This window comes from Eschrichtius robustus, chromosome 11, assembly GCF_028021215.1.
Source record: "Eschrichtius robustus isolate mEscRob2 chromosome 11, mEscRob2.pri, whole genome shotgun sequence".
Taxonomy (NCBI): domain Eukaryota; kingdom Metazoa; phylum Chordata; class Mammalia; order Artiodactyla; family Eschrichtiidae; genus Eschrichtius; species Eschrichtius robustus.
In genome coordinates, this window is record NC_090834.1 from 113,813,669 (window position 1) to 113,841,303 (window position 27,635).

At 66.0% G+C, this 27,635-nt stretch overlaps 1 protein-coding gene across 1 annotated transcript; it reads left to right on the forward strand.

Moving 5' to 3' along the window:
• Window positions 1-3,114: 3,114 nt before the first annotated feature.
• MUC6 (mucin 6, oligomeric mucus/gel-forming) lies at window positions 3,115-26,771 on the forward strand. The gene is made up of 40 exons (XM_068556172.1): window positions 3,115-3,172; window positions 6,365-6,427; window positions 6,835-7,075; window positions 7,145-7,271; window positions 7,573-7,663; window positions 7,744-7,853; window positions 8,028-8,235; window positions 8,422-8,544; window positions 9,103-9,223; window positions 9,331-9,469; window positions 9,558-9,662; window positions 9,806-9,878; window positions 9,966-10,103; window positions 10,383-10,544; window positions 10,623-10,717; window positions 10,810-10,942; window positions 11,031-11,280; window positions 11,358-11,410; window positions 11,502-11,611; window positions 12,069-12,220; window positions 12,369-12,510; window positions 12,607-12,717; window positions 13,067-13,252; window positions 13,337-13,576; window positions 13,699-13,855; window positions 14,026-14,169; window positions 14,396-14,458; window positions 14,712-14,723; window positions 15,441-15,674; window positions 15,770-15,997; window positions 17,160-17,453; window positions 17,572-17,870; window positions 17,967-18,444; window positions 18,519-19,202; window positions 19,536-20,300; window positions 20,634-21,284; window positions 21,477-23,283; window positions 23,417-24,039; window positions 26,162-26,264; window positions 26,594-26,771. The coding sequence occupies exons 1-40, from the start codon at window positions 3,115-3,117 to the stop codon at window positions 26,769-26,771; spliced, it is 9,951 nt and encodes a 3,316-aa protein (XP_068412273.1).
• Window positions 26,772-27,635: the final 864 nt, after the last annotated feature.

Below are 27,635 nucleotides of genomic sequence, written 5' to 3' on the forward strand. Positions count from 1 at the left end.
CACAGGCGGAGGGAGCGAGGGCAGACAATCACCCGTGTGTCCGGGGTTCCGCTCCCCGAGGCCGGCCAGCGGGACGCACTCCTGTCGCCCAGGCTGCAGGGGCACAATGGCGAACAATGGCCACACACATGCTTATCTCCCCGCCACTGTTTGCTCAGCGCATTCCAGCGCCCCCAGGTCAGCAGGCAACAATGCCATGCTCTGTGGTTTCCCGACAAACCACTGTGTAGAAAGGGAAAAGGGGCCTCAGCCCTGCCTTGCTGGGATGGAACTGAACCCGGGTGCCAGCAATGCTGAAAGGTCAGAGCTGTCCGCTAATTTCAGGGCCTGGGCCGCCTGCGGTGACAGATCCTGGACCACACGGCATAACTTTCCCAGGAAACTCAAACCAAGTCACACGCACACATACACGGGCCTCTGATCCAGGCCCCGGGGGCAGCCGATTGCAATCCGGTGACACCCCACACCAGCAAGGGCCACGCCTGCAACCCTCAGGCTGCTGGGAGGTGACCCTGGGCCCCAATGAGGGAGCCCCTTGCCTGCCACAAGCCCCGCCCCACCCAGGACACAGGAGTGTCCGGAGACCACAGTCTGCCCCACCTGTCCCCTGATGTGTCCCGAGGCGCGGGCCCCCTGCAGGTGCTGGGACACACTGAGAACAGGCGGACGGGCCCGTGGGGGGAGGACCTGCTGGGAGACACAACAGCACCCAATGTGCAGGGCGCAGTCTGGAGAAGGGGACAGAGAAGGCTGTCAGAGGGGAGGGGAGGAGCCAGGGGACATCTGGGGGCCGTGTGCAGGACACCAAGGGCAGCAGACGCCAAGGCCCTGTGGTCGGGCGCCTGCTGGGCAAGGGCTGAAGCAGCTGGGGACCCGGAAGGGTCCAGGCAGAGGGATGGAATGGGGGCCATGAGAGAGAAAGGCTTGGGGCTTGATTCCACAGCCAGTCCCGGTGGCAGGGGGACCTCTGGGGGACAGCCCCACCTGGCCCATTCTGGAGCCTCGAACTGCCCACCGTAGGCTGCACCCAGGCCCCGGGGATGGCTTTGCCTGGTGGGAGACGGCCCGGGTGGCCTTCGGAGCCCGATTCCCTGCTTGTCCCGAGGCCCGATGGGCCGTCTCCCTGCAGCCCCCCAGTGTGCTCACCCTCGCGGGGCCCTGGCCAGGGCTGAGGCCGGAGGGGAGGGCCCAAGGGCCCACCCTCTTGCCCCTGAGAGCCCCCACCCACCAGCCTTCCCTGGCCCTCCGTCTGGAGCTGCATGAGTCCCCCTGTGAGCAGGAGCTCCCCGAGGGCAGGGGGAGCCCCCACGGAGGCCCCTCGGCAAAGCCCGGGCAGATGGCCACGTGAGCCCACTCATGCCCAGACCACAGGCCCCTTTCAGCACCATCCCTCCTGCAGGGACCCCGGCCGGGAGGGTCCGGGGTAGGGGCACCCAGGGGGGCCTCCCTGGGACCCCCTTTGCCCAGCCCTGCCTGGGCCGGGAGCATTCCTAGGCCTGGGGTTCTCCAAATGGGGTGCCAAGAGCATGGAGGAGAAATGACAGAGAACTGGGTCCCCAGAGCAGCCCACCTGCCTGCCCGCCCACCAGGGCTGAGGCACCCCCCAGGCCAGCAGCTTGCCGAGAGCGGTTTCCTGTTAAAACAACTTTCTATTAAAACTAAAATGTATTTAAGGTAAATAACACAGAATCTTCTGCATCTGTGAGCCGGGAGGGGGTGGCCCCGCAGAGCTGGGTGGTCTGTGAGGTATGGGAAGGCCCCAGACACAGAGTCTCTGTGGAAGGAGCCCAGGTCCACGTGGGGCAGAACCGCCCCAAGAAGGCGGAAGCCCCCCGTGCCAGGCCCCCCGGGCTCCTACTCAGGGTCAGGATGCCCTGGAGAGGTCGGACCCACCCTGCTCCCTGACTGCGAGACGGTCCCGTGGAGAATTCAAAACACCTGTGCCCCGACCCTCGCCTCACCCTGACCCTGACCCTGATCATGACCCTCACCCTGACCCCTCTCATTGCGGGCGTGTGAGCTGCCCGTGGACAAGTGCCCACTGGCCCCACCCGCCTCCTGCTCCCCAGGGTGCCTCCCCCAGGAGCCATGTCCTTCTGTCCTTCTCCCCTGGGGTTGTGGGCACAGCCCCTGCTCCTCTGCCTGAGCGGGCTGGGCACCCTGAGGCTGGCACAGGAGATGCCCCCCCAAGGCCGCCTCACTCCTGCTGTGCCTGAAGCAAGCAGCTCAGAGCCATGTGGGTTCAGACAACCGTAATTAGGGGGCCCCAGGGTCCAGCAGGACCACTCTGCCCCTCCCACGACCCAAAATCCCAGGGGGCCAGCTGAGAAGGGGGCCTCCAGCAACGAGCTGGCCAGCCAGGGCCCTGCACCCCAGGGATGTGGTGTCAGCCCCACAAGCTCCTCAGGCCTCCAGGGAGGCATCCATCTGAGTCCCAAGGCCAGCGGCCCATGCATGAGAGCCCCCCAGCCTGGACCCCACCCCGAGGGGCAGTCTGGACTGGCTTGCCCTCTGGAGAGTCCCTGCCACTGGGCAGTCTTTCCTCCCAGGGTGGGGGTGGGACCCAGTGTGCTGGCACCTTGTAGGGGTCCTGGGTCCAGGTGAGGATGCAGCGCCCCCCCAGGAGCTCTCTGTGTAGCACCCTGGAGGGGGTGCCCAGGCGTCTCCCCCCACATGTCCTGGACAAGCCCCCTCTCAGTCCCCAGGTGCCCACGCTGACTCCCTGGACTGAACCCCAGGGAGACCCCTGGCAATCGAGGTTTACCCCTCGCCTCGAGTAAACACCGGAGATGTTTGCAGGACCCCGGAGGGTGTGTGCCAGCCCCCTGCTCAGAGGTGAGTGACAACGGGGCCGCTGCCCGCTGAAGAATTTTCCAAAGGCCAGGTCCTGATAAAGCAGCGCCCCAGATCCTGTTTGGCCACCACTGGACTGGCTGTCCGTGGCAATTACCGGACGGGAGCGTGGGGCACAAGCAGGCGTGGCGGGGCAGGGCCCTTGGCCCCTATATAAGGCGTTGGGGGAGGCCACTCAGGCCGCACAGGTGCGGCGAGCCTGCCCAGTGTCCCGCAGTGGGAGGTGTCGGGTCCGGCGGTGACCGCTCTCCTCTCCGCGCCATGCTCGGGCCCCGGCTGCTGCTGTTCCTCTCCTGCGGGGGTGCCCTGCTCAGCGCCGGTGAGCAGGGGGGGCCTGCAGGCCGTGCACCAGGGTTGGCCAGACACCCTCCGAGGGCCCCTGCGCGTGGGAAGTTCTCCCAGGCCTTCTCGCCTCTGCGGCTTGGCCGTGGGGACACTGACGAATGGGAACGGGAGGGGAAGCCGGGCCCAGGAGGCCTCTCCTCGCTCCGTGGCTGCCCCACACTTGCCGAGGCCCCGGTCTCCGCCGGCGGCCTCGGAGCCTGGCCCAGCCCGTGGGAATCAGATGCGACAGGCAGTCTCCTCCACAGTAGTGGGTGCGGCAGGCATGGGCATGCGAGGCAGGGACAGTGCTGGGGCCTCAGCGCTCAGAGCCTGGCCCTGTCACTCTCCCCACTGGGCCCTGGGTCCCGAGATGCCTCTGGGGGTCCCCAAGGGGCAGCCAGAGGGCATGTAGGGGGCCTTGTGGGCCTTGAAGTCAAAAGACTCAGGAGAGACCCCGGCTCCACCGGGTCCTGGCTGCGAACAGACAAACCACGATGTGGGCTCTGGGCCTCAGTTTCCAGGTCTGTACAAGCGCGGGCGACGCCTCCCTTTTGTGTGGCTGCCGGGAGGATTGAAGACCTGGGAGGCTGGAAGGGGCCGCCCCGCCCGAGTGCCCCCAGCCTCACCCATCAGGCTGTTGGGACGGGGGTCCCCTTCCTCCTCCCACAGGTCCCTTCGGCCAACTCCCCCAGGCACGGCAGATGCCGCAGGCCTAGGAGGCGCTCACCCCGGCCCCGCCCCCCAGGAGGGGCCAGCCCCAAGGGGTCCCCAATGGCCAGGGGAGAAGCCCCTTCCCGCTGACTGCAGGCACCCGCCCCAGAGCCCCGGTCTCCGAGCCAGCGGGACTCGCTCCTGCCTGCCTCATAGGTCCTTGCCCCGCTGCCCTCTCCTTGGCGGCCCCAGAGCCCCACCAGCCTCAGCTAGGAGCCAGGGAGAAGCGCCAGGCCTGCCGTCTGGCCATGGCCCAGGCGCTGGGGGCAGGCTGGGGGCTCCGAGTAGAGCAGGCCCCCCCGGGCCCATTCCACCCCTTGCCCCCCACGAAGCCCCTTCCCCGCCCCCCAGGCACCAGCTTTCCCACCAAGGGTGGCTCTGAGCACTCAGGACCCCTGCCCATCTGAGGCCGCCTCCCTGGGCCCATCCCTGGCCCTGGGGACCCCCAGACCTGGACCCAGAACCAGGGCAAGGAGGGAGGTGCCCAGGAGCCAGGCAGGGCGGGGTGTAGGCCAGCAAGTGTAGTGAGGGGCGTGGCTTTGGGGAGCCACAGGGGTCCAGGCTGTGAATGCTGCACGGGGCGGGGGGGACAGGGGCCTCTCCACATTTCAGCAAACACTCTTTGAGCACCGATTCCGTGCTGGCATCAGGGGGAGCGAGAGGCAGGCCCTGCCCTCCTGGACCAGAGGCCTCAAAGCACCAGTTCAGACATCAGGGTCTTGGGGGCTGGGGAATTCCGGGACAGAGGCCCCTGAGCAGGGCCAGGGTTGACCCAGAACGGGCAGGCCATGCAGGGCTGCCAAGCGTGCAGAAGGAACAAACAGCGTGTGCCCCAGCCACCACAGGGCCCGTCCAGGGGCTGAGAAAGGCCAGGGGCGGCGGACCAGCCCGCCCTGCAGGCCCCGCGGGTCCCAGCCAGGGACCTGAGCACGATGGGAAGCTCAGACAGTCCTAGGCGGGCAGCAGCGACGCTGCTGGGGGGCTGTTGTTCAGACAGTGGGGCCGCAGGGCCGGGCGGGGACTGGGCAGAGCCGAGGGCCGGAACGCAACAGGGCTCGGGACGCTGGTGCTGGGTGACAAGGCAGGGAAGGGAGGAGCCGCTGCGAGGGGGCACCTGGAAGTGACCCTCGGGGGCACAGTGGACGCGACTCTAGGCATCGTGGGGGCCAGCGGTGAGCCGAGAGGCGGGGCCCCAGGCGTGGACATGCGTGGTGGGCACTGCAGAGGAAGGGGGCCAGGTGTCACCACCCGCCCAGCCTAGGGACCCTGTGCCATCGGGCAGGCACCCCTGCTCCCTGGCGTCACCCAGAGAAACAACACTGGCAGCGACCAGCACCGTGACTCGGGAGGTCAGTGTCACCCAGGAACGCACAGACCCCGGGGAAAAGGGGGCGCGGTGGGGAGCAGGAGGGACGGGACCCCGGGGGGCTGCATTCAGCGGATGACCCTGCCGCCCGCCAGCACCGGGCCTCATCTCCCACGGGGCCCACGGGGCCGCAGGGAGGACTGCAGCAGGGCAGGGATGGGGGAGGCGAGGCTGGGCCCGTGCTTCCTGTCCCGACAGTCACCGTGAGCAGCCTCACCGGGCATTTCTCTGGCGATGGCCAGCGCGCCGGGAGGTTGACAGGGAGGAAGGAAGCAAAGAAACAGCCACTTTTAGGGCCCAGAAGAGGGAGAAGTCCTCCGTGGGCCTCAGCCTCACTCAGCCTCTGAGCTGGCGGCAGAGCGGGCACGGACCCCAGAGGGAGTGGACCCGAGGTGGGCTGAGCTGGGAACTCGGCGGGTGTAGCCGGACAGCGGCACGCCGCCGGCCAAGTCACCCACCGACGCCCGGGCACCCCTGCCCAGCTCTCCCTGACCCTCCCGCCGCTTGCAGACCACCGAGCCCCTCTGGGCTCAGGGCTCCTCACCCCGACCTGCAGCTACCACCCCCAACGAGGCCCACACGGGAGCCCACTGGGAGCCAGCGCAGCCGGGAGCCCCTTTATCACGCGCCACCTGCGTGCGCAGCGCCCGGGCTTCTCTGGGGAGCGAGCCAGTGCCTGGAGCCCAGCAGGCAGACCTGCAGGTGCTGCGGGCCAGACGCCACCACGGACAGCCGGGGCGCAGCTCGCCCAGCCCTGAGCCCCACGCTCGGGACCCCGTCTCCCCAGGGACCTCCCGGCTCCCAGCGCCTGCGGCTGCCCCCTCCTCACCCTCTGGCCCCACTCACCACCCTTCCACGCGTGCGTGTGCCTGGGGGCAGGGCCTCATCCCCACTGTGTCCCCAGCCCCAGCAGGTGACAGCTCAGAGAGGTCCCTCTGAGGCGACCAAAGGAAGGGACGGCGGGGACGGCGGAGCTTGTGCAGCCCAGGAGCGGCCCCGCTGGCGCTCCCCGCCGTGCCCCGGGCCCGGCTCACCCCAAACACGCTGCCGGCCACAGCCCTCGAGCAGAGCTGGGCAGCCCCACACTGACCGCGGGCCCTGTCCACGCAGGTCTGGACGACAGCTCCTTGGTGCCCCCAGGCCTCCAGAGGCTGAAGGACTCCCCGCAGACAGGTGAGGGTCACGGCAGCCCCCTGTCCCCGTGTCCACCGGCCACGGTCCTGCTACAGGGTAACCGTGTCTGGGGTTTCCACGAGAGGCTCCAGCTACGGAAGAGCCTCAGACCACCCTCGCCTGGGGGAGACAAGCCCCTGCTGCCCCTGCTGGATGGGGGCTAAGTCGCAGCTTCATGTCCTACAGACCCCAGGGCTGATGGCGCCATAGACCCCAACCACAACAGAGGCCTGCGCTACCGTAGGCAGGGGATGGGTGTGTGGGGCGGGGCCTTCTCCCGCCCACCCTAGGAGGGCCTAGAAATTGGGAAGCCTCTTGTCTCCCAGTGTGGGCTCCCCGGGGCCCCAGACCTGCCCCACCAGCCGGGAGGACGCAGGGCTCCGAGACCCCGCCCGCTCTCTCCGCAGCTCCAGACAGGGGCTGGTGCTCCACATGGGGGGCCAGCCACTTCTCCACCTTCGACGGCCACGTGTATGATTTCTCGGGGACCTGCAACTACATCTTTGCGGCCATGTGCAAGGATGCCTCGTCCACCTTCAGCGTGCAGCTACGGCGAGGGCCGAGCGGGAACATCTCCCGGGTCATCGTGGAGCTGGGGGCCTCTGTGGTCACTGTGGAGAAGGCGGTCATCTCCGTCAAGGACAGGGGGTAGGCTGCAGAGCCGGGCCGGGCGGCTGGGGGCCCGAGGGGCGCCCGCTGACTGCTGTCACCCTGCAGGGTCGTCAGCCTGCCCTACACCAGCAACGGGCTCCAGATCACCCCCTTCGGCCAGAGCGTGCGGCTGGTGGCCAAGCAGCTGGAGCTGGAGCTGGTGGTCATGTGGGGTCCGGGCACCCACCTCATGGTGAGGACGCGGCAGGGGTCGGGGGACCGGGCTGCGGAGCTGCCCTCCTGGGGATGGGGGCCCTGACCCCAGCCAGGAGCCTGGGCTTTTTGTTGGCTCAGTTCCCTCCATCGAGCAAGAATGGAGGTCCCCTGGGAGGAGCCGGGCGGGCAGACCCTGGGGTGGCGTGGCGCCAGGACCCTCCCCGTGAGGGGTGCTCTGGGCCCCTGGAGCAGGCGTGAGCAGCTTCCGAGGGGTCCTGGGGCCCTGGGAGTCCTGTGCGCCTCCCCGCCCACCCGACGGCGGTGCCCGACCCCTCCAGGTCCTGGTGGAGAAGAAGCACATGGGCAAGATGTGTGGGCTGTGTGGGAACTTCGACGGTGAGAAGACAAATGAGTTTCTGAGCGAGGACGGTAGGTAGGGGGAAGTGGCGGGGAGACCCCTCTGTGGCCCAGCAACCATGGTGCTGACCTTGCCCCACCCCACACTGCAGGCCAACTCCTGGAACCCCCTAAGTACGCCGCCCTCCAGAAGCTGGATGACCCCAACGAGATCTGTGCCTATGAGGCCATCCCCAGCCCCCGGGTCCTGCAGGCAGGGAACGTAAGTGAGGCGGTCAGGCTCCCCGGGGCCGAGGGGGGCCCTTCAGCCAGGGTGGGGCCGGCTCACGGGATCTGGCAGGGTCCCGAGGCCAACGACACCCCCAGACTTCCAAGTCACATGCGTGGTGTGGGATGTGGCCTTGACCCCTATGACCCTGAGTGTCCCTGTGCCCAGGCCCAGACCTGCATCCAGCTGCTGACCCTGGTGTCCCCCGAGTGCAACGTGCCCAAGGAGCCCTTCCTGCTGAGCTGCCAGGCGGACATGGCCACGTGTGCCCAACCCGGCCGGCACAACTGCAGCTGTGCCACGCTATCTGAGTACTCGCGCCAGTGCAGCATGGCCGGCCAGCCCGTCAACAGCTGGCGGGGCCCTGGCCTCTGTTGTGAGTCCTGGGGAGGGTCGGGGGGAGGGCCAGGGCTCCAGACACGATGCCCCCAATCCCCCCTTGTCTGTGAGACAGAGGAGATCCAGGTGGAGGAGGGGCTGGCCTAAGTCCTCGGCCAGGGTGGGGTGGGTGGCCAGGCCCTGGGCGCCCGACCCCTCTCACGAGGGCCACACGGGCCTGCAGCTGTGGGCCAGTGCCCAGCCAACCAGGTGTACCGGGAGTGCGGCGAGACCTGCGTGAGGACCTGCTCCAACCCGCAGCACAGCTGCTCCAGCTTCTGCACCTTCGGCTGCTTCTGCCCGGAAGGTGAGGACAGCTGCTCTCCCAGGACCCTTGGAAAGGAGCCCAGAGACAGGGCATCAGCTCCGCCCACACCCATGCTCGGAACCCCCGGACCCTCTGCTGGGACTTGGCCCGGGGAGGGCTCTGCCTGCACTGTGCTCACAGCCGCCCCGGGCCACGGCCGCATGTGCCCGTCCACGGGGAGTAAGGTAGTGGGCAGAGGCGGGGTCAGAGCTGGACAGGGCCCGCTGCCCAATGAGGAGCCGCACCTAGCACGAGGGGGCGGGAGTCTGCGAGGCAGGCGGGGCTGAAGGCGGAGGCTCTCCTGGGGCACGCCCCCAGCCCCGCCCCCAGCCCCAGCCCCCAGGCCCCCAGCCCCCTGGCCCCCGCCGCCCCCAGCCCCCAGCCCCCGGCCCCCAGGCCCCCAGCCCCCGCCCCCCAGCCCCCAGCCCCCAGGCCCCCAGCCCCCAGCCGCCCCCAGCCCCCACCACAGGACGGGGGGGGGGGGGGGGGAGGGGCTGCCCAGCAGGAGGGCGGGAGGGGTCTCCTTGCCCGCAGCCCCAGGAAGCCCCTCTCCTGCAGGTATGGTTCTGGACGACATCTCCAAAAACCACAGCTGCGTGCCTGTCCCCCAGTGCCCGTGCATGCTCAGCGGGGTGGTCTACGCCCCTGGGGAGGTCACGACAGCCGCCTGCCAGACCTGGTGAGTGCAGGGCAGCAGGAGAGGCGTGCAGGCAGGCAGGGGACAGGGACGGGGACGCGGCGGCCTCAGCCCCGGGGGCCACCTGGGTCATGCCTCCTCGCCCACAGCCGGTGCTCCGGGGGCCACTGGGAGTGCGTGGAGCGGCCCTGCCCCAGGCGCTGTGCCCTGGAGGGCGGCTCCTTCGTCACCACATTCGACGCCAGGCCCTACCGCTTCCACGGCACCTGCACCTACATCCTCCTCCAGGTAGGACACGGCCTCCGCCCGGGGGCCCGCCACGGGGGGTCGCCGTGAGCACGCCGGGCCCCCTGTGCTGAGCCGCCCCTCCTCCCAGAGCCCCCAGCTCCCCGACGGGGGCTCGCTCATGGCCGTGTACGACCAGTCTGGGTACTCACGCTCGGAGACATCGCTGGCCGCTGTCATCTACATGTCCAGCCAGGTGAGGCCACCCCGCCTGCCACCTGCGCCCACCCAGGGCCCCGAGCAGATGCGTCCCAGCTTCCCCTTCACCCTGCCTGGCCCACGGGAGGCGGAGGCCTCCGCAACTCCCGGCCCCCCGTAACTCAGCCACCCTCCCCGCAGGACAAGATTGTGATTTCTCAGGACGAAGTGATCACCAACAACAGGGACACCAAGTGGCTGCCGTATAAGACTCGTACGTCCTCAGCCCCCACCCGGCACCCAGGGCCCCACGAGCCGGGTCCCAAAGCAGGCCGCCTGCTGAGGCCCCCTATCCCCTCAGGCAACATCACAGTCTTCAGGCAGACATCCACCCACATCCAGATGGTCACCACCTTCGGGCTGGAGCTCGTGATCCAGCTGTGGCCCGTGTTCCAGGTGTACATCACTGTCGGGCCCCAGTTCAGAGGCCAGACCAGAGGTGAGTCCCTCCCCCGGCTGCCCAGGGTCGGCCCAGCTGCCCCGTCCCCACCCGGCTCGGCCACTCCAGAGGAGGAGGGGCCCCACAGAGCCCTGCACTGACCCAATGTGTCGGGCGCTCACAGCCCAGGCCGGCTCCACCTAGCCGGCTGGTCCTCCCAGGGGTGTAGCCAGCCATGGCCTCTCACCCTGGGCGTGGTTAGGGGAGAAGACGGGCTTTGGGGAGGGCGGGGCAGGATAGGGGCATGGGCCAGTCCACCCTCACGCCCGGCCGGCCCAGGGCTCTGCGGCAACTTCAACGGGGACACGACGGACGACTTCACGACCAGCGTGGGCATCGCCGAGGGCACCGCCTCGCTCTTCGTGGACTCCTGGCGGGCAGGAAACTGCCCAGCCGCGCTTGAGCGTGAGACCGACCCCTGCTCCATGAGCCAGCTCAACAGTGAGTGCCGTCCGGGAGGGCTGCGGGGTGGGCGGGAGACCCCAGCGGACGGCTGACCCACGCCGGCCTGCCCCCCAGAGGTGTGCGCGGAGACCCACTGCGCGGTGCTGGTGAAGAAGGGCACGGTGTTCGAGAAGTGCCATGCCGCCGTGGACCCCAAGCCCTTCTACAAGGTGGGCGGCCCCGTGGGCAGCGGGGGTGTGGGGGGCGCGGGGGGCACCCTTGGGGTCCTGGGTGGGCACCCACGGCCCCTGTCTGCCCACAGAGGTGCGTGTACCAGGCCTGCAACTACGAGGAGACCTTCCCGCACATCTGCGCCGCCCTGGGCGACTACGCCCTCGCATGCACCTCGCGGGGCGTCCTGCTCCAGGGCTGGAGGAGCAGTGTGGACAACTGCAGTGCGTACGGGCCGGCGGGGCTGGCGGGGCTGGTGCCACCCCACACACACACACACACACACCGGGCCTGACTCCGGGCCCCCCGCAGGCACCCCTTGCACGGGCAACCAGACGTTCAGCTACGACAGCCAGGCCTGCGACCGCACGTGCCTGTCGCTGTCCGACCGCGAGGTTGAGTGCCACCCCAGTGCCGTGCCCGTGGACGGCTGCAACTGCCCCGAGGGCACCTACCTGAACCACAAGACCGAGTGTGTACGTAAGGCCCAGTGTCCCTGCCTCCTGGACGGCTCCAAGTTCATCCTGGCCGACCAGTCCACCATGGTCAATGGCGTCATCTGGTGAGCGAGGGGTCCAGAGGGCGGCCCCCGGCCTGCAGCCCAGCCCAGGCGGCGCTCACCGGGCCTCTCTCCCGCAGCTACTGCGTCAACGGGCGGCTGAGCTGCCCGGCACAGCCTCAGATGCTCTTGGGTACGTAGCTGCGGCCGAGGCTGGCGGAGCTGGACTGTGGGTGCCTCGGCTCCTCCGGGCCCGCCTCACCCCAGGCCCCTTGTCTCTGCAGCAACCTGCTCGGCCCCCAAGACGTTTCAGTCCTGCAGCCAGTCCTCGGAGGACAAGTTTGGGGCTGCCTGCGCCCCCACCTGTCAGATGCTGGCTACCGGAACCCCCTGTGTAAGACCGGGTGGAACGAGGGGCACGCGCGCTCCTCAGAGGGCAGGTCCCACTGCCTGGGGGTGCCGGGGACACCCTGGGCTAGATATTCCCACGGCAGACGCCCCAAAATCTTCTCCTTGGCCCACAAGAAGATTCCCACAGACCCCTCATGAAAGGCAGGCCGTGCTCCGTTCCCACCATCCCGTGATGCACGTGACCGGTGCCGTGGCCGCCGGGTGTGCTCCTTTGTGGGCTCCCTGAGGACCGTGGGCCCTGCCAGCTTGGGGTGGGCGTACAACAGCCCAGCCATGACGCAGAGGTGATGCCCCTCAGAGAGGGGCAGCTGTGCCAAGGGAAGGCCCAGAGCAGGATGGACGCAGGGAGCAGGTCTGGGGAGAATGCTGGGGAGTCTCAGAAGGTCCCAGGGCTGCAAGCAGGGCCACCTTCCAGGGGCCACTGACCCTCCTCCCTGCAGGTGCCCACCAAGTGTGAGCCTGGCTGTGTCTGTGCCAAGGGGCTCTACGAGAACGCCAACGGGCAGTGTGTGCCCCCCGAGGAGTGCCCGTGCGAGTTTGCAGGCGTCTCCTATCCCAAGGGCGCCGAGCTCCACACGGACTGCAAGAGCTGGTGAGCCGCAGCCCTACCCGCAGACCCTGGTGGCCCAACTGCCCGTGAGCCCTTGGGGCGGGCAGGGGTCCCTACCAACCCACGAGGTCAGGGTCCTGCGGGGGTGCGTGTACCCCGGTCACCCCAGAATGCCCTGCTCCTCCCACAGCATCTGCTCTAGGGGGACATGGACGTGCCAGCAGAGTGCCCACTGCCCATCCACCTGTACCCTCTACGGGGAGGGCCACGTGGTCACCTTCGACGGGCAGCGCTTCGTGTTTGATGGCAACTGCGAGTACATCCTGGCCACAGTGAGTGCCGGCCTGGGCCCCAGGGGACCACAGGGGGGCCACGGGGGGCCCGGGGGCCCGCAGGGCCGGCTCCTCCTCAGCGCCGTCTCCCCACAGGACAGCTGCGGTGCCAGCGACTCGCAGCCCACCTTCAAGATCCTTACAGAGAACGTCGTGTGTGGGAAGTCAGGCGTCACCTGCTCGCGGGCCATCAAGATCTTCCTGGGGGTGAGCAGGCGGGTGGCCTTCCCAACCTCCCCCTGGGGCCCCAGGGCCTGGCCTCTCGGGGCCCTCACGGCCCTGTGCCCTGGCCTCCACGTCCACATCACGGCAGCAGTGTCCCCGGAATTGGACAACCGTGCAGCAGGGAGGGGTTCTCCCACAAGCCTGACCCTCAGCCCTCGGCACAGTTTCCAGCATGTTCTGGAATCTTCTGCGACAGCAGGCTCTAGAGGGCAGACCCCCCAGGCCAGCGCTGGCCCTGCCACGGAGAGCTCAGGCCAGGAGGCAGAGCCCAGCGGCACTTAGCGGCCACCCAGGACGTGGGCAGGCATCCTGTGACAGCCGCACCCCACAGGGCCTGTCCATCGTGCTGGCGGATAGGAACTACACGGTCAGCGGGGAGGACCCCAGCATGCACTTCCGGGTCAAGGCCAGCTCCCTGCACCTGGTGCTGGATGCCACCATCAGCAGCACGTACCACCTGACCCTCATCTGGAACAAGCACATGACCGTCTTCATCAAGATCGCCCGTGCCTCCCAGGTACCACCGCCCCTGCCCCACAGCCCCAGGGAGTGGTGAGTCCCTGCCTGCCGGCCACCTGACACCTGACACCAGCCCCCGCAGGACGCCCTCTGCGGCTTGTGCGGCAACTACAACGGAAACATGAAGGACGACTTCCAGACACGCAGCAAGTACCTGGCGTCCAGCGAGCTGGAGTTCGTGAACTCCTGGAAGGAGAGCCCGCTGTGCGGGGACACCACCTTCACGCTGGACCCCTGCAGCCTCAACACCTTCCGTCGCTCCTGGGCTGAGCGCAAGTGCAGCATCATCAACAGCCAGACCTTCGCCGCCTGCCACGGCCAGGTGCCCCCCCAAGTGCCCCGTCCTGCCCTGGCCGGCGCCCCGGGCTCCGCGGCCAAGCCGTCAGGGGAGGGGTGGCCGCGAGGAGCCTGGCCCCGCCTGACGCTGAGGGCCGGCCCCCGCAGGTGTACCGCCTGCCTTACTATGAGGCCTGCGTGCGCGACGCGTGTGGGTGTGACGCCGGCGGGGACTGCGAGTGCCTGTGTGACGCCGTGGCCGCCTACGCCCAGGCCTGCCTGGACAAGGGCGTGTGCGTGGACTGGCGGTCCCCAGACTTCTGCCGTGAGTCCCGCGCCTGCCCAGAGGCCCCCGCGGGGCCACAGGCGGCATGTCCGGCTGCAGCACTTCTCCCGGGCGGGCGGCACCCCCAGGGAGGCACAGGCGCCCGGGGCCCGCTGGCAGGTGCGGGCTCCCGGGCCAGCTCTGCCGCCTGACGGTGCCCTTCCCCCCAGCCATCTACTGCGACTTCTACAACACCCACACGCAGGTGGGCGGCGGCAAGTACCAGTATGCCCAGGAGGCCAACTGTACATGGCACTACCAGCCATGCCTCTGCCCCGAGTGGCCGCAGAGCGTCCCGGGCGCCAACATCGAAGGTACTGGGCGCAGAGAAGGAGACGGGAGGAGGGGCAAGCCTGGAGGGATTGGGAGTGCTGGCGGGCAGGATGTGGAGGCGTGTCTGACAGTGGGGACCCGGGCGGGCACCTGTGCCTGGGGATCGGGGGAGAGGCCGGCAGAGAGAGGGGAGGGACCAGGCCTGGGGAAGAGGGGCTTCTGGCTCTGGACACTGAGGTCTGCCTGTTCTCTGCACGCCCCCCTCAGGCTGCTACAACTGCTCCCAGAACGAGTACTTCGACCACGACAAGGGGATGTGCTTGCCATGCAGTAAGCTCAGTCCACTGCCCAAGAGCCCCCCATGCCCCCCCACAGAGCTCCCAGCTCCAGCCCAAACCTCTGGCCAGCCCCCCAGCACCCCCACTCCCCAGGGGCACAGCCAGAGACCAGGGCAGCCAGAGACACAGGGAAAGGGGTTGGCCCTCGCCTCTCCTCCCCTCCCCAAACATCCACTCACCCAGCCTGCGGCCACAGGGCACACCCGGGTCCTGCCAGCCTGCTGGGGTGCGTGGGTGCAGAGCAGGACCTCCTGGGAGTTCGGCAACAGGCGGCCTGGAGGGCACTGGACACTACCTGCAGCTACCCTTGGGCAGCACCCCGGCTGGCCCCTCCACTCCCTGCCAGGCCCATCAATGCAGAGGTGGGGGGAGGGGAGAGAAGATGAGGAGGGGAGGAGGGTGGGGAGCAGGGGTCCCGGCACGTCTGCGGTACGTCCATCCCCCATGTCCTCTGACTCACACCCTGGGGACACAGCCGAAGGCTCTGAAGGGCCCAGGCAGGCGGAGGCGGGGCGGGAGGAAGCACCCCCGACCACCCCTCCTCTCGCAGCGTCATCGCCCACCGTGCCGCTGCCCACAGCAAGTGATTGCACACATGCAAGGTGCCAAGGTGAAGCAGGCTCTCTCCCAGGGCTCTTCCCCGGCTCCACCAGCCGGCCTGCAGCCAGCCCAGCCTGTGTCTGTCCGCCCAGCGGCAGCAGCCAGGCTTGCGGGTGTGGGGCGGGGCAGGGTGTACCTGGGCTGGCCCTGGGCTGCTCAGCACCGTGGGGGCAGCAGGTGCTGACCAGGAAGTCAGACGGGAGGGGCTCGGCAGGCCCCACTGGGCCCTGCTGCCTGGCCACTGAGCACAGCAGGGCCAAAGGACACATGCCCTGCCGGGGGCCCCACTGCCCTGAGGGCTCCTGCCCAGCCTGCGTGGCTTGGGGGCCCAGCAGGGAAGCGAAGGGCTCCTCCCAAAGGGAGTGCCAGAGCAGCTCCCTACCCCACAACAACAGCATGTGTGCCACACTCAGGCTTGCCTGGCACAGAAACCAGGCCCACCACAGCCACGGCCAGCACCACAGTGACCCCCAGCACCACTGGGCTGAGCTCCCCCAGACCCTCGCCAAGCTCCCCGGCCACACCTGAGGCCCCGACCCGGACACCCAGCCTTCCGGCCACAGCCACAGCCCCCACCACCCGGACACAACCAACATTCTCCTCGGGAGGTAAGGCCCCCGGGCCAGGGCCCCAGGGTGGGTGAGGAGGCGCCCGTGGCAGTGCGGACGGGGCTGAAGGGGATGTCGGGCGTTGTTCTCTGCAGATTCGTCTCGAACCACCTCCACTGTCACCACACGGGCCACAGCAGCGCCGACCGCCACGGCCACTCGAAGGTCGACAGCCACAGCACCCACCGTGACCCGGGCCACAACGCGGCCCACAGGATCCTCCCCCAGCACAGCCACGCGGTCCACAGCTCGGTCCACGGCGCGAACCACCGCAGCCCCGCCAACCCCGGCAACATCAGGGACCTCCACAGTGTCCCCCGCAAGTAAGCATGCCACCACTGCCTGTCCCCACAGAGGGGCCTCGGCGGGGCAGCCCCAGCGCCCAGCCCAAGCTGCGTGGGGCCGCGTGGAAGACGGCAGCCTTGGGCCACCCCCACGACCACACAGGGCTGGCTCAGGCCCGAAGGAGGGGGCAGCCTGGCTGGCTAATCACGCTCCTCTTTGCACATCTCCCCGGCCACAGCACCCAAGCCCCCACCCACCACGGCCACCCCCACCAAGGGAGTCCACAGGCCCCAGGGGAGGCCAGGGCTCCAAAAGGCCCCTGACCCAAGTGCAGGCACCGACCCTGGGGCAGGGCCACAAACCTCCAATTCCCCTGACAGCAGGCGAGAAGAGAAGCCCTTTCCCGAGGCCAGTGGCAGGGGAGCCATGGAGGGACAGCCGAGCCCACCCGAACAACGGCCGCCCTGAGAGCAGCGTTGAGGGGGCAGAGCCATGCAGGGCTGCTGGGGAGGGACCCCAAAACCCACTACAAGCAGCTAAGATGCAACAAGGGTCCACAGAGAATGCCAGGGTGGGGTTTGGGAGAGGAACGAGATAGTCATTCAGAAACTCCTGGACACACCACCAGGGACACACAGAAGCCACATGTGAGAAAGACGATGTGGAAGGTGTGGGTGATGAACAGGTCACACCCCAAGATAGGGTAATGAGGAGGAGGGAGTGAACTGACCACCACTGTTTTCTACAGCGTCCTCAACACACCGTTGGACCCCTGAAACCCCCGTCAGCCAGGAGACACAGCAGACGGACCCTCCACAACCCCCGGAGAGCACCACAGGCCACAGCACAATGCACACCAGTCCACTGTCAAGAGCCACCACTGCTAGGGCCGAGGGGAACACCAGTCACACCACACACTCTGCATCCAACCCCCTAACACACACCACCACGGCCACACCCACCACACCACACATCCCTTTCAGGACTCACTCCACCCCCACCCGTTCTGTCCCCACTACCACCCACACAACAGGTCCGCCCACGGGAACACCTTTCTGGACCACCACCACCTACCCCACCCCATCACACCCAGAGACCCTTCCCATCCACATGTCAACATCTGCCACCTCCTCGGCGGCTCCAACCTCTCACCAAGTCATCACCCCAACAGAGTCCCATGCTACCTTCTCCACCCCAAAGCCAACTGGCACCCCACCCACATCGACACACGTCCCTGTCACAGAAACAGAGCCCACACCCAGAACCCCGCCACGGACAAAGACCACAACAGAGACCGCCACACCCACAGCCCCACCACTGACAGAGACCACAACAGGGACCGCCACACCCAGAACCCCGCCACTGACAAAGACCACAACAGGGACCACCACACCCACAGCCCCGCCACTGACAAAGACCACAACAGGGACCGCCACACCCAGAACCCCGCCACTGACAAAGACCACAACAGGGACCACGCGAGCCCAGAACTCGGTCAGCACAGCCACAACCTCCACGGCCCCGGTATCACACTCTACTTCAAATGCCCTCCATGTAACCACGTCCCCACCATTCACCACCAACTCCCGTAAATCCACCAGTAGAGGTGCAGGCGTGACACACACCACCACCGCCATCCACACTGGGCCACACACCCCTTTCACCACTCACTCCACCCCCACCCGTTCTGTCCCCACCACCTCCCACACAACAGCTCCATCCACGGGAACACCCTTCCAGACCACTACCACCTACCCTATCACATCACACCCAGAGACCCTCCCCATCCATGTGTCAATATCTGCCACTTCTTTGGTGACTCCAACCTCTCACCGAGTCATCACCCCAACAAGGTCCGACACTACCTCCACCACTCCAAAGCCAACTGGCACCCCACCCACATCAACACACGTCCCTGTCACAGAAACAGAGCCCACACCCACAGCCACACCATTGACAAAGACCACAACAGAGACCACCACACCCACAACCCTGCCACTAACAAAGAGCACAACAGGGACCGCCACACCCACCGCCCCGCCATTGACGAAGACCACGACAGGGACCACACGAGCCCAGAACTCGGTCAGCACAGCCACAACCTCCACGGCCCCAGTATCACACTCTACTTCAAATGCCCTCCATGTAACCACGTCCCCACCATTCACCACCATCTCCCTTAAATCCACCAGTAGAGGCACAGGGACACCCGTGACACACACCAACATAGCCACCCACACTGGGCCACACACCCCTTTCACCACTCACTCCATCCCTATCCGTTCTGTCCCCACCACTTCCCACACAACAGCTCCACCCACAGGAACACCCTTGCAGACCACTACCACCTATCCCATCACATCACACCCAGAGACCCTTCCCATCCACGTGTCAACATCTGCCACCTCCTCGGCGACTCCCACCTCTCACCGAGTCATCACCCCAACAGAGTCCCATGCTACCTCCTCCACCCCAAAGCCAACTGGCACGCCACCCACATCGACACACGTCCCTGTCACAGAAACAGAGCCCACACCCAGAACCCCTCCACTGACAAAGACCACAACAGGGACCGCCACACCCAGAACCCTGCCACTGACAAAGACCACAACAAAGACCGCCACACCCACAGCCCCGCCACTGACAAAGACCACAATAGGGACCGTCACACCCAGAACCCCGCCACTGACAAAGACCACAATAGGGACCGCCACACCCACAGCCCCGACAGGGACCGCCACACCCAGAACCCCGCCACTGACAAAGACCACAACAGGGACCGCCACACCCACACACCCGCCACTGACAAAGACCACAATAGGGACCGTCACACCCAGAACCCCGCCACTGACAAAGACCACAACAGGGACCGCCACACCCACAGCCCCAACAGGGACCGCCACACCCAGAACCCCGCCACTGACAAAGACCACAACAGGGACCGCCACACCCAGAACACCACCACTGACAAAGACCACAACAGGGACCGCCACACCTACAGCCCCGCCACAGACAAAGACAACAGGGACCGCCAAACCCACAGCGCCGCCACTGACAAAGACCACAACAGGGACCACCACACCCAGAACCCCGCCACTGACAAAGAGCACAACAGGGACCGCCACACCCACTGCCCCGCCGTTGACGAAGACCACGACAGGGACCACACGAGCCCAGAACTCGGTCAGCACAGCCACAACCTCCACGGCCCCAGTATCACACTCTACTTCAAATGCCCTCCATGTAACCACGTCCCCACCATTCACCACCATCTCCCTTAAATCCACCAGTAGAGGCACAGGGACACCCGTGACACACACCAACATAGCCACCCACACTGGGCCACACACCCCTTTCACCACTCACTCCATCCCTATCCGTTCTGTCCCCACCACTTCCCACACAACAGCTCCACCCACAGGAACACCCTTGCAGACCACTACCACCTATCCCATCACATCACACCCAGAGACCCTTCCCATCCACGTGTCAACATCTGCCACCTCCTCGGCGACTCCCACCTCTCACCGAGTCATCACCCCAACAGAGTCCCATGCTACCTCCTCCACCCCAAAGCCAACTGGCACGCCACCCACATCGACACACGTCCCTGTCACAGAAACAGAGCCCACACCCAGAACCCCTCCACTGACAAAGACCACAACAGGGACCGCCACACCCAGAACCCTGCCACTGACAAAGACCACAACAAAGACCGCCACACCCACAGCCCCGCCACTGACAAAGACCACAATAGGGACCGTCACACCCAGAACCCCGCCACTGACAAAGACCACAATAGGGACCGCCACACCCACAGCCCCAACAGGGACCGCCACACCCAGAACCCCGCCACTGACAAAGACCACAACAGGGACCGCCACACCCACACACCCGCCACTGACAAAGACCACAATAGGGACCGTCACACCCAGAACCCCGCCACTGACAAAGACCACAACAGGGACCGCCACACCCACAGCCCCAACAGGGACCGCCACACCCAGAACCCCGCCACTGACAAAGACCACAACAGGGACCGCCACACCCAGAACACCGCCACTGACAAAGACCACAACAGGGACCGCCACACCTACAGCCCCGCCACAGACAAAGACAACAGGGACCGCCAAACCCACAGCGCCGCCACTGACAAAGACCACAACAGGGACCACCACACCCAGAACCCCGCCACTGACAAAGAGCACAACAGGGACCGCCACACCCACTGCCCCGCCGTTGACGAAGACCACGACAGGGACCACACGAGCCCAGAACTCGGTCAGCACAGCCACAACCTCCACGGCCCCAGTATCACACTCTACTTCAAATGCCCTCCATGTAACCACGTCCCCACCATTCACCACCATCTCCCTTAAATCCACCAGTAGAGGCACAGGGACACCCGTGACACACACCAACATAGCCACCCACACTGGGCCACACACCCCTTTCACCACTCACTCCATCCCTATCCGTTCTGTCCCCACCACTTCCCACACAACAGCTCCACCCACAGGAACACCCTTGCAGACCACTACCACCTATCCCATCACATCACACCCAGAGACCCTTCCCATCCACGTGTCAACATCTGCCATCTCATCGGTGGCTCCCACCTCTCACCGAGTCATCACCCCAACAGAGTCCCATGCTACCTCCTCCACCCCAAAGCCAACTGGCACGCCACCCACATCGACACACGTCCCTGTCACAGAAACAGAGCCCACACCCAGAACCCCTCCACTGACAAAGACCACAACAGGGACCGCCACACCCAAAACCCTGCCACTGACAAAGACCACAACAAAGACCGCCACACCCACAGCCCCGCCACTGACAAAGACCACAATAGGGACCGTCACACCCAGAACCCCGCCACTGACAAAGACCACAATAGGGACCGCCACACCCACAGCCCCAACAGGGACCACCACACCCAGAACCCTGCCACTGACAAAGACCACAACAGGGACCGCCACACCCACAGCCCCGGCACTGACAAAGACCACAACAGGGACCGCCACACCCACAGCCCCGCCACTGACAAAGACCACAACAGGGACCGCCACACCCAGAACCCCGCCACGGACAAAGTCCACAACAGGGACCGCCACACCCAGATCCCCGCCACTGACAAAGACCACAACAGGGACCGCCACACCCAGAACCCCGCCACTGACAAAGACCACAACAGGGACCGCCACACTCACTGCCCCGCCATTGACGAAGACCACGACAGGGACCACGCGAGCCCAGAACTCGGTCAGCACAGCCACAACCTCCACGGCCCCGGTATCACACTCTACTTCAAATGCCCTCCATGTAACCACGTCCCCACCATTCACCACCATCTCCCTTAAATCCACCAGTAGAGGCACAGGGACACCCGTGACACACACCACCACGGCCACCCACATTGGGCCACACACCCCTTTCACCACTCACTCCATCCCCACCCGTTCTGTCCCCACCACTTCCCACACAACAGCTCCAGCCACAGGAACACCCTTCCAGACCACTACCACCTATCCCATCACATCACACCCAGAGACCCTTCCCATCCACGTGTCAACATCTGCCACCTCATCGGCTCCAACCTCTCACCGAGTCATCACCCCAACAGAGTCCCATGCTACCTCCTCCACCCCACCCACATCGACACATGTCCCTGTCACAAAAACAGAGCCCACACCCACAGCCCCACCACTGACAAAGACCACAACAGGGACTGCCACACCCAGAACCCCGCCACTGACAAAGATCACAACAGGGACCGCCACACCCACAGCCCCGCTACTGACAAAGACCACAACAGGGACCACCACACCCAGAACCCCGCCACTGACAAAGACCACAACAGGGACCGCCACACCCACAGCCCCGCCACTGACAAAGACCACAACAGGGACCGCCACACCCACAGCCCCGCTACTGACAAAGACCACAACAGGGACCGCCACACCCAGAACCCCGCCACTGACAAAGACCACAACAGGGACCGCCACACCCACAGCCCCGCCACTGACAAAGACCACAACAGGGACCGCCACACCCAGAACCCCGCCACTGACAAAGACCACAACAGAGACCGCCACACCCAGAACCCCGCCACTGACAAAGACAACAGGGACCGCCACACCCACAGCCCCGCCACTGACAAAGACCACAACAGGGACTGCCACACCCACAGCCCCGCTACTGACAAAGACCACAACAGGGACCACCACACCCAGAACCCCGCCACTGACAAAGACCACAACAGGGACCGCCACACCCACAGCCCCGCCACTGACAAAGACCACAACAGGGACCGCCACACCCAGAACCCCGCCACTGACAAAGACCACAACAGAGACCGCCACACCCAGAACCCCGCCACTGACAAAGACAACAGGGACCGCCACACCCACAGCCCCGCCACTGACACAGACCACAACAGGCACCGCCACACCCAGAACCCCGCCACTGACAGAGACCACAACAGGGAGCGCCACACCCAGAACCCCACCACTGACAAAGACCACAACAGGGACCGCCACACCCACAGCCCCGCCACTGACAAAGACCACAACAGGGACCGCCACACCCACAGCCCCGGCACTGACAAAGACCACAACAGGGACCGCCACACCCACAGCCCCGCCACGGACAAAGACCACAACAGGGACCGCCACACCCACAGCCCCGCCGCTGACAAAGACCACAACAGGGACCGCCACACCCAGAACCCCGCCACTGACAAAGACCACAACAAAGACCGCCACACCCAGAACCACGCCACTGACAAAGACCACAACAGGGACCGCCACACCCACAGCCCCGCCACTGACAAAGACCACAACAGGGACTGCCACACCCACAGCCCCGCTACTGACAAAGACCACAACAGGGACCGCCACACCCAGAACCCCGCCACTGACAAAGACCACAACAGGGACCGCCACACCCACAGCCCCGCCACTGACAAAGACCACAACAGGCACCGCCACACCCAGAACCCCGCCACTGACAGAGACCACAACAGGGAGCGCCACACCCAGAACCCCACCACTGACAAAGACCACAACAGGGACCGCCACACCCACAGCCCCACCACTGACAAAGACCACAACAGGGACTGCCACACCCACAGCCCCGGCACTGACAAAGACCACAACAGGGACCACCACACCCACAGCCCCGCCACGGACAAAGACCACAACAGGGACCGCCACACCCACAGCCCCGCCGCTGACAAAGACCACAACAGGGACCGCCACACCCACAGCCCCGCCATTGACAAAGACCACAACAAGGACCACCCGAGCCCAGAACTCGGTCAGCACAGTACTCCCACAAAACTCTAGCTTTAGCTCTACGTTATCTTCTCCAACTCCTCTAAACCCAAGCCAAAGTCCTTTCACCACTTCTGTTTCTGTATCGAATCTTCCACATTACCCCTCGTCTTCATCCAGCACCTCCACTCTCTCTTCCCTGCCCACGACTTCCTCTCTTCCTTCTCACGTGTCCTCACACACCACCCCTCCTTTTATATCATCTTCCCCATCACCTTCAGCGGTTTCCACTTCACAGAGCATCCCAACCGTTAGTTCAGCTCCGCACAGCCCTTCCCCCTCTGCACCCGTGACCATATCACATACAGCCTCCCTGTCTACCAGCCCCTTTTCCCCAGCCACCATCATGCCTGTCAGGTCCTCCTTCTCACCTCCATCCTCTCCCACCCTGTCCCCTCTCCCCACTTCCAGTACCACAGTCCTGCCTACCTCCCGGACCACAGCCAGCAACCCCACCTCCTCAGCTCTGTCCTCTCGGTCCACTACCTCACAGCCCACCTCTCTCACGACCCGAGCCCCCACGCAGGGCCTCCTGTCTTCTACCCTGGGGGTGACAGCCATCCCGAATTCTCCAGCCACCAACCTCACCACCAGACAGCCAAGTACCACCGGGCTGCCGGCCACCGTATTCCTGACCAGCTCCATCACTGCACATGGAAGCTCCTCCTTGCCCACTGCCGGGTCCTTTTCCACCAGGGGCCAATCCATCTCCTCTCTCATCACATCTCTACCCAGTTCTCCAGGTGAGTGACATCTCTGCAGCCACCTCATGACCTGTGGTGGACACTTCTTCTCAGCTTTGTCTCTCCACTCTGGACAACACTCTGGGTCACTCCCATGGGATCTCCGCCTTTTCTCGTCCCCTCACACTTCCTGATGACCCTATGGGCACTGCCTCTCGGCCTCTGCTCCCACCTCTGCTGCGCCCCATCATGACCTGCACACACCCCCCGAGGCTGGCCCAGCCCTTGCAGCAGGTGTGTCTCCTTTCCTCCCCCTAAAGCCTTCACTTCCCTTGCCTGGGGATGGCCAGGCAGCACAGGGCACTGAGCAGACTCGGGGTCATGCACAGCCTGGGGGAGCCCCAGCTTGGCCTCTGACCAGCCCTGGAGTGCCATTCCAGGTCTCTGAGCTTTGGTGCTTCAGCTGTGCCCTGGGGGTGTCTAGAAGGACAGGGCCCCCACCAGCAGGCGGTGGCCAAGTCACATCTCCCCCAACCCCCTCTCCAGCCTGTCCTCTGCTGTATGTTGCTTACGTGTCCTCGGGGCCTCTCCTCAGCCTTTCTTGGCCAGGTCCCAGATCCTTTCTCCCCTCTTCTCAGGGCTCAGCTCCAGTGAATTCCAGTCTGGCCTAAATGGGCGCCTGGCCTCCCCCAGGTGGCCCCCTTCCCCACCTCAGGGCCTGACTGTCCTGCACCTGCCTCCCTCAGCCCCCCGCCCCTCCACGTCCCTGCTGCAGTCCTGGCCTCCCTTTGAGGTGACCCCCTCAGCAGCCTTCTACAGCGACCCTCTGCAGAGCTCAGAAGGACCCTGAGTTTCAACTCTCGCAACCCTCCCCCTGGTTGCAGAAAGCAGGCACGCGCCTCACCCCAGGTGATCGTCGGGGCCCGAGCTGGGACTAGCGGCCGGGGCACCTGCACTCCAGGGTTGGCGCCCACCCAGGTCTCAGTGCTGCAGGTGCCTCCAGCTCTGCTCCACCTTCCTGCCCCAGGCCTGCCTAAGCCCACCCTGTCCTCCAGGGACACCCCCTCCCCTGCACAGCCCCCACCCCTGGAGCGGGCTCCCCTCTCACACCCCCAGCCTTTCCCCGGCAGGACTGTCCACCACCGCATGCGGTGTTGAAAAAAGAAGTGTTTCCTCTTGAGGGACAAGGACGGGGTGGAGGCCGCCCATGAAGAGGGGACCCAGGACGTGGGGCGAGGGGGCAGGAGCTCAGGAGGGGAGGGGAGCTGGGGGCAGTGGGAGCCACAGCGAAGTACCCAGAGCCCCATCCCCGCTGGGCCTCTTGTTCCACCTCCGCTGGAAAAGCAGGGCAGGCAGGGCTCGAGGCCACAGGGAGACCTTGGAGCGGGGCAGGTGGGAAGGCAGGAGAGACGGTCCAGTCTTTGCTTTTTCACTCAAGTCCCACACTGGCAGTTCCTAATGGCAACACTGCTCTGCCGACTGTCGGGGCACCCACTACAGCCTGTCCCCTGGGACAGATGCAGGACAGAGCTCACAGCCAGGTCCACACCCCTGCAGGGAGCTCTTGTGACGCCAAGTGTCCCCTCAGGGGATGCTGATATCCTACCCCATCCCGACCGCAGGTACGGAGCCCAGCAGACCAGAAACACCTCTGCCCACAGGTTGGTGTCAGGCCAGGAGGGGAGGTGGAGAGGGAGGCTGGGGCCAGTGCTGGGAATCTGCCTCGTCCTCTGAGAAAACCCTTGACCCTGGGGGACTCCCAGTGTAGCCAACTTTCAGGAAGAAAACACACAGTGAGAGACTTGATATCAGGCTTTGTTCCCATGCAAAGCCATGAGGTCTGAGCTCAGTGGGGCTCGGACAAGGGGAGATGGCCTGGGGCAGGGGCCCAAGTGCAGGGTGGGGGCCCAGGGAAGATGCCACTGTGGGCACGAAAGTGCTGGCGGGTGCCCACACGGCCACATCCAGATCATCTAAGCTGTCGGGCACCTGGCAGCCTTCCCTTGGTGGAGCCGGCACTGTCCACCGTGCCACAGGAAAAGGGATTTAAAAACCCGAGGCCCAGAGCCAGGTATGTCAGTTCCTGCCCTCGAGAGGGCCAGGAGCGGAGCCCCCACAGGCCACACCTGTCCTCCAGCCCCGCCGCGGGGCCGCCGTCTGATGCCTGCCTCTCGGCTCCCAGGGACCTGCAGCGTGAGGGAGTTTGAGGAAGAGGTCACTTACCAGGGGTGCACGGCCAACGTGACGGTGACCCGCTGCGAGGGCGTCTGCGCCTCCTCAGCCAGGTGAGTTGTCGGCCCCGTGCGGTCCTTGTCCAGGTCCCAGACTTGGAACCCGCCCTGCTCGACAGAGGCGCTCCCAGTGGAAGCTGGGGAAGATCCACCGAGAGCTCCCCCCGGCCCAGGCAGCGTGCCGCCCCATCGGGTGGCCCCGGCCCGCACCCACCTCCACCACACCTGCCGGGAGCCGGGGAGGTCAGCGATGCGAGGCCAGCCCCTCCCCGAAGGCGCAGCCTGGGACCCTGGCGTCCACCTCTCCGAGCGACCGGGGAGGGGCAGGAGCGCTCCCGAGGCAGCGGCCCTGACCTGCGCTCCCCGCCGCCGCCCCTCCGCAGCTTCAACACCGACACCATGCGAGTGGACACCAACTGTGGCTGCTGCCACCCGCTCAGCTCCCACGAGAAGCAGCTCGTGCTGCCCTGCCCGGACCCCAGAGTGAGGGGACAGCGGCTGACGCTCACGCTGCAGGTATTCAGCAGCTGCACGTGCCGCTCCCAGCGCTGCAGAGACTAGAGACCTGGCCCCGGGAGTGAGGACCAAGCCGCGCCCCCGACACCCGCTCACCCCGACTCACTGTGCCCAGCAGCCCCTTTCCTAGGCACAGGGCATGGCCTCAAAGAGCCCTCAGATGCAGCTCCCCCGGGCATCTGAAGAGAAAGGGGCTGCAGGCGGGGGTCCTGCAGACCCTGACCAAACCCAGCAGGCTGCACTGGACTGCCAGCCTTGGGACTGCACGGGGCACTGCCCACGCTCCTCCACACAGCCTCCCGGCCTTTGAGGGCAGCCGTCCGGTCCTGCCGGGACCAGAACCCCGCCCCCGGTGGCAGGAGCCGGGAAGGCTGCTGCAGAGGGGGTTCCTGGGGAGACAGGGGCTGCCCAAGCAGAGAAGGGTTGGGGAGAGCCTCGGGTCACAGCGAGGAGAGGGGCCCTGGAGTCGGGGAAGGGAAGGGAGAGGCCAGCGTCACCGCCTGCCCACCAACAAAGCTCACCCTGGGGAGGGGACACCAGGCGCCTGTGCACCATGAGCCCCGCGTGAACAGACAACAAATAAACTGGCACTGGTCAAGGCACAAAGGCTCCTGAGCTCTGCTCCTGCTGTCTCCCACGCCCCTCGGGCATTCCTGAGTCCCCAGACCCACGGCCGGCCCATGGCGCTGGACCCGCACCAGTCTGGGCCAAGAAGGGATGCCACTGCGGGCCCCCGGCCTTCCCCTCCCCTCCCCTCCCCTGCAGGCCCTCTCACCCTTCCCAGCTCAGGACTACTCTCCTGTGAGGCCCTCCGTCCCGTGGGACCCTGTACCCTGCCTGTGGCTGGGGTCACCCCGCCTGAGCTCAGCAGGCTCACTCCCCAGGAAGGAACCCCCTGGGCCCACTGGT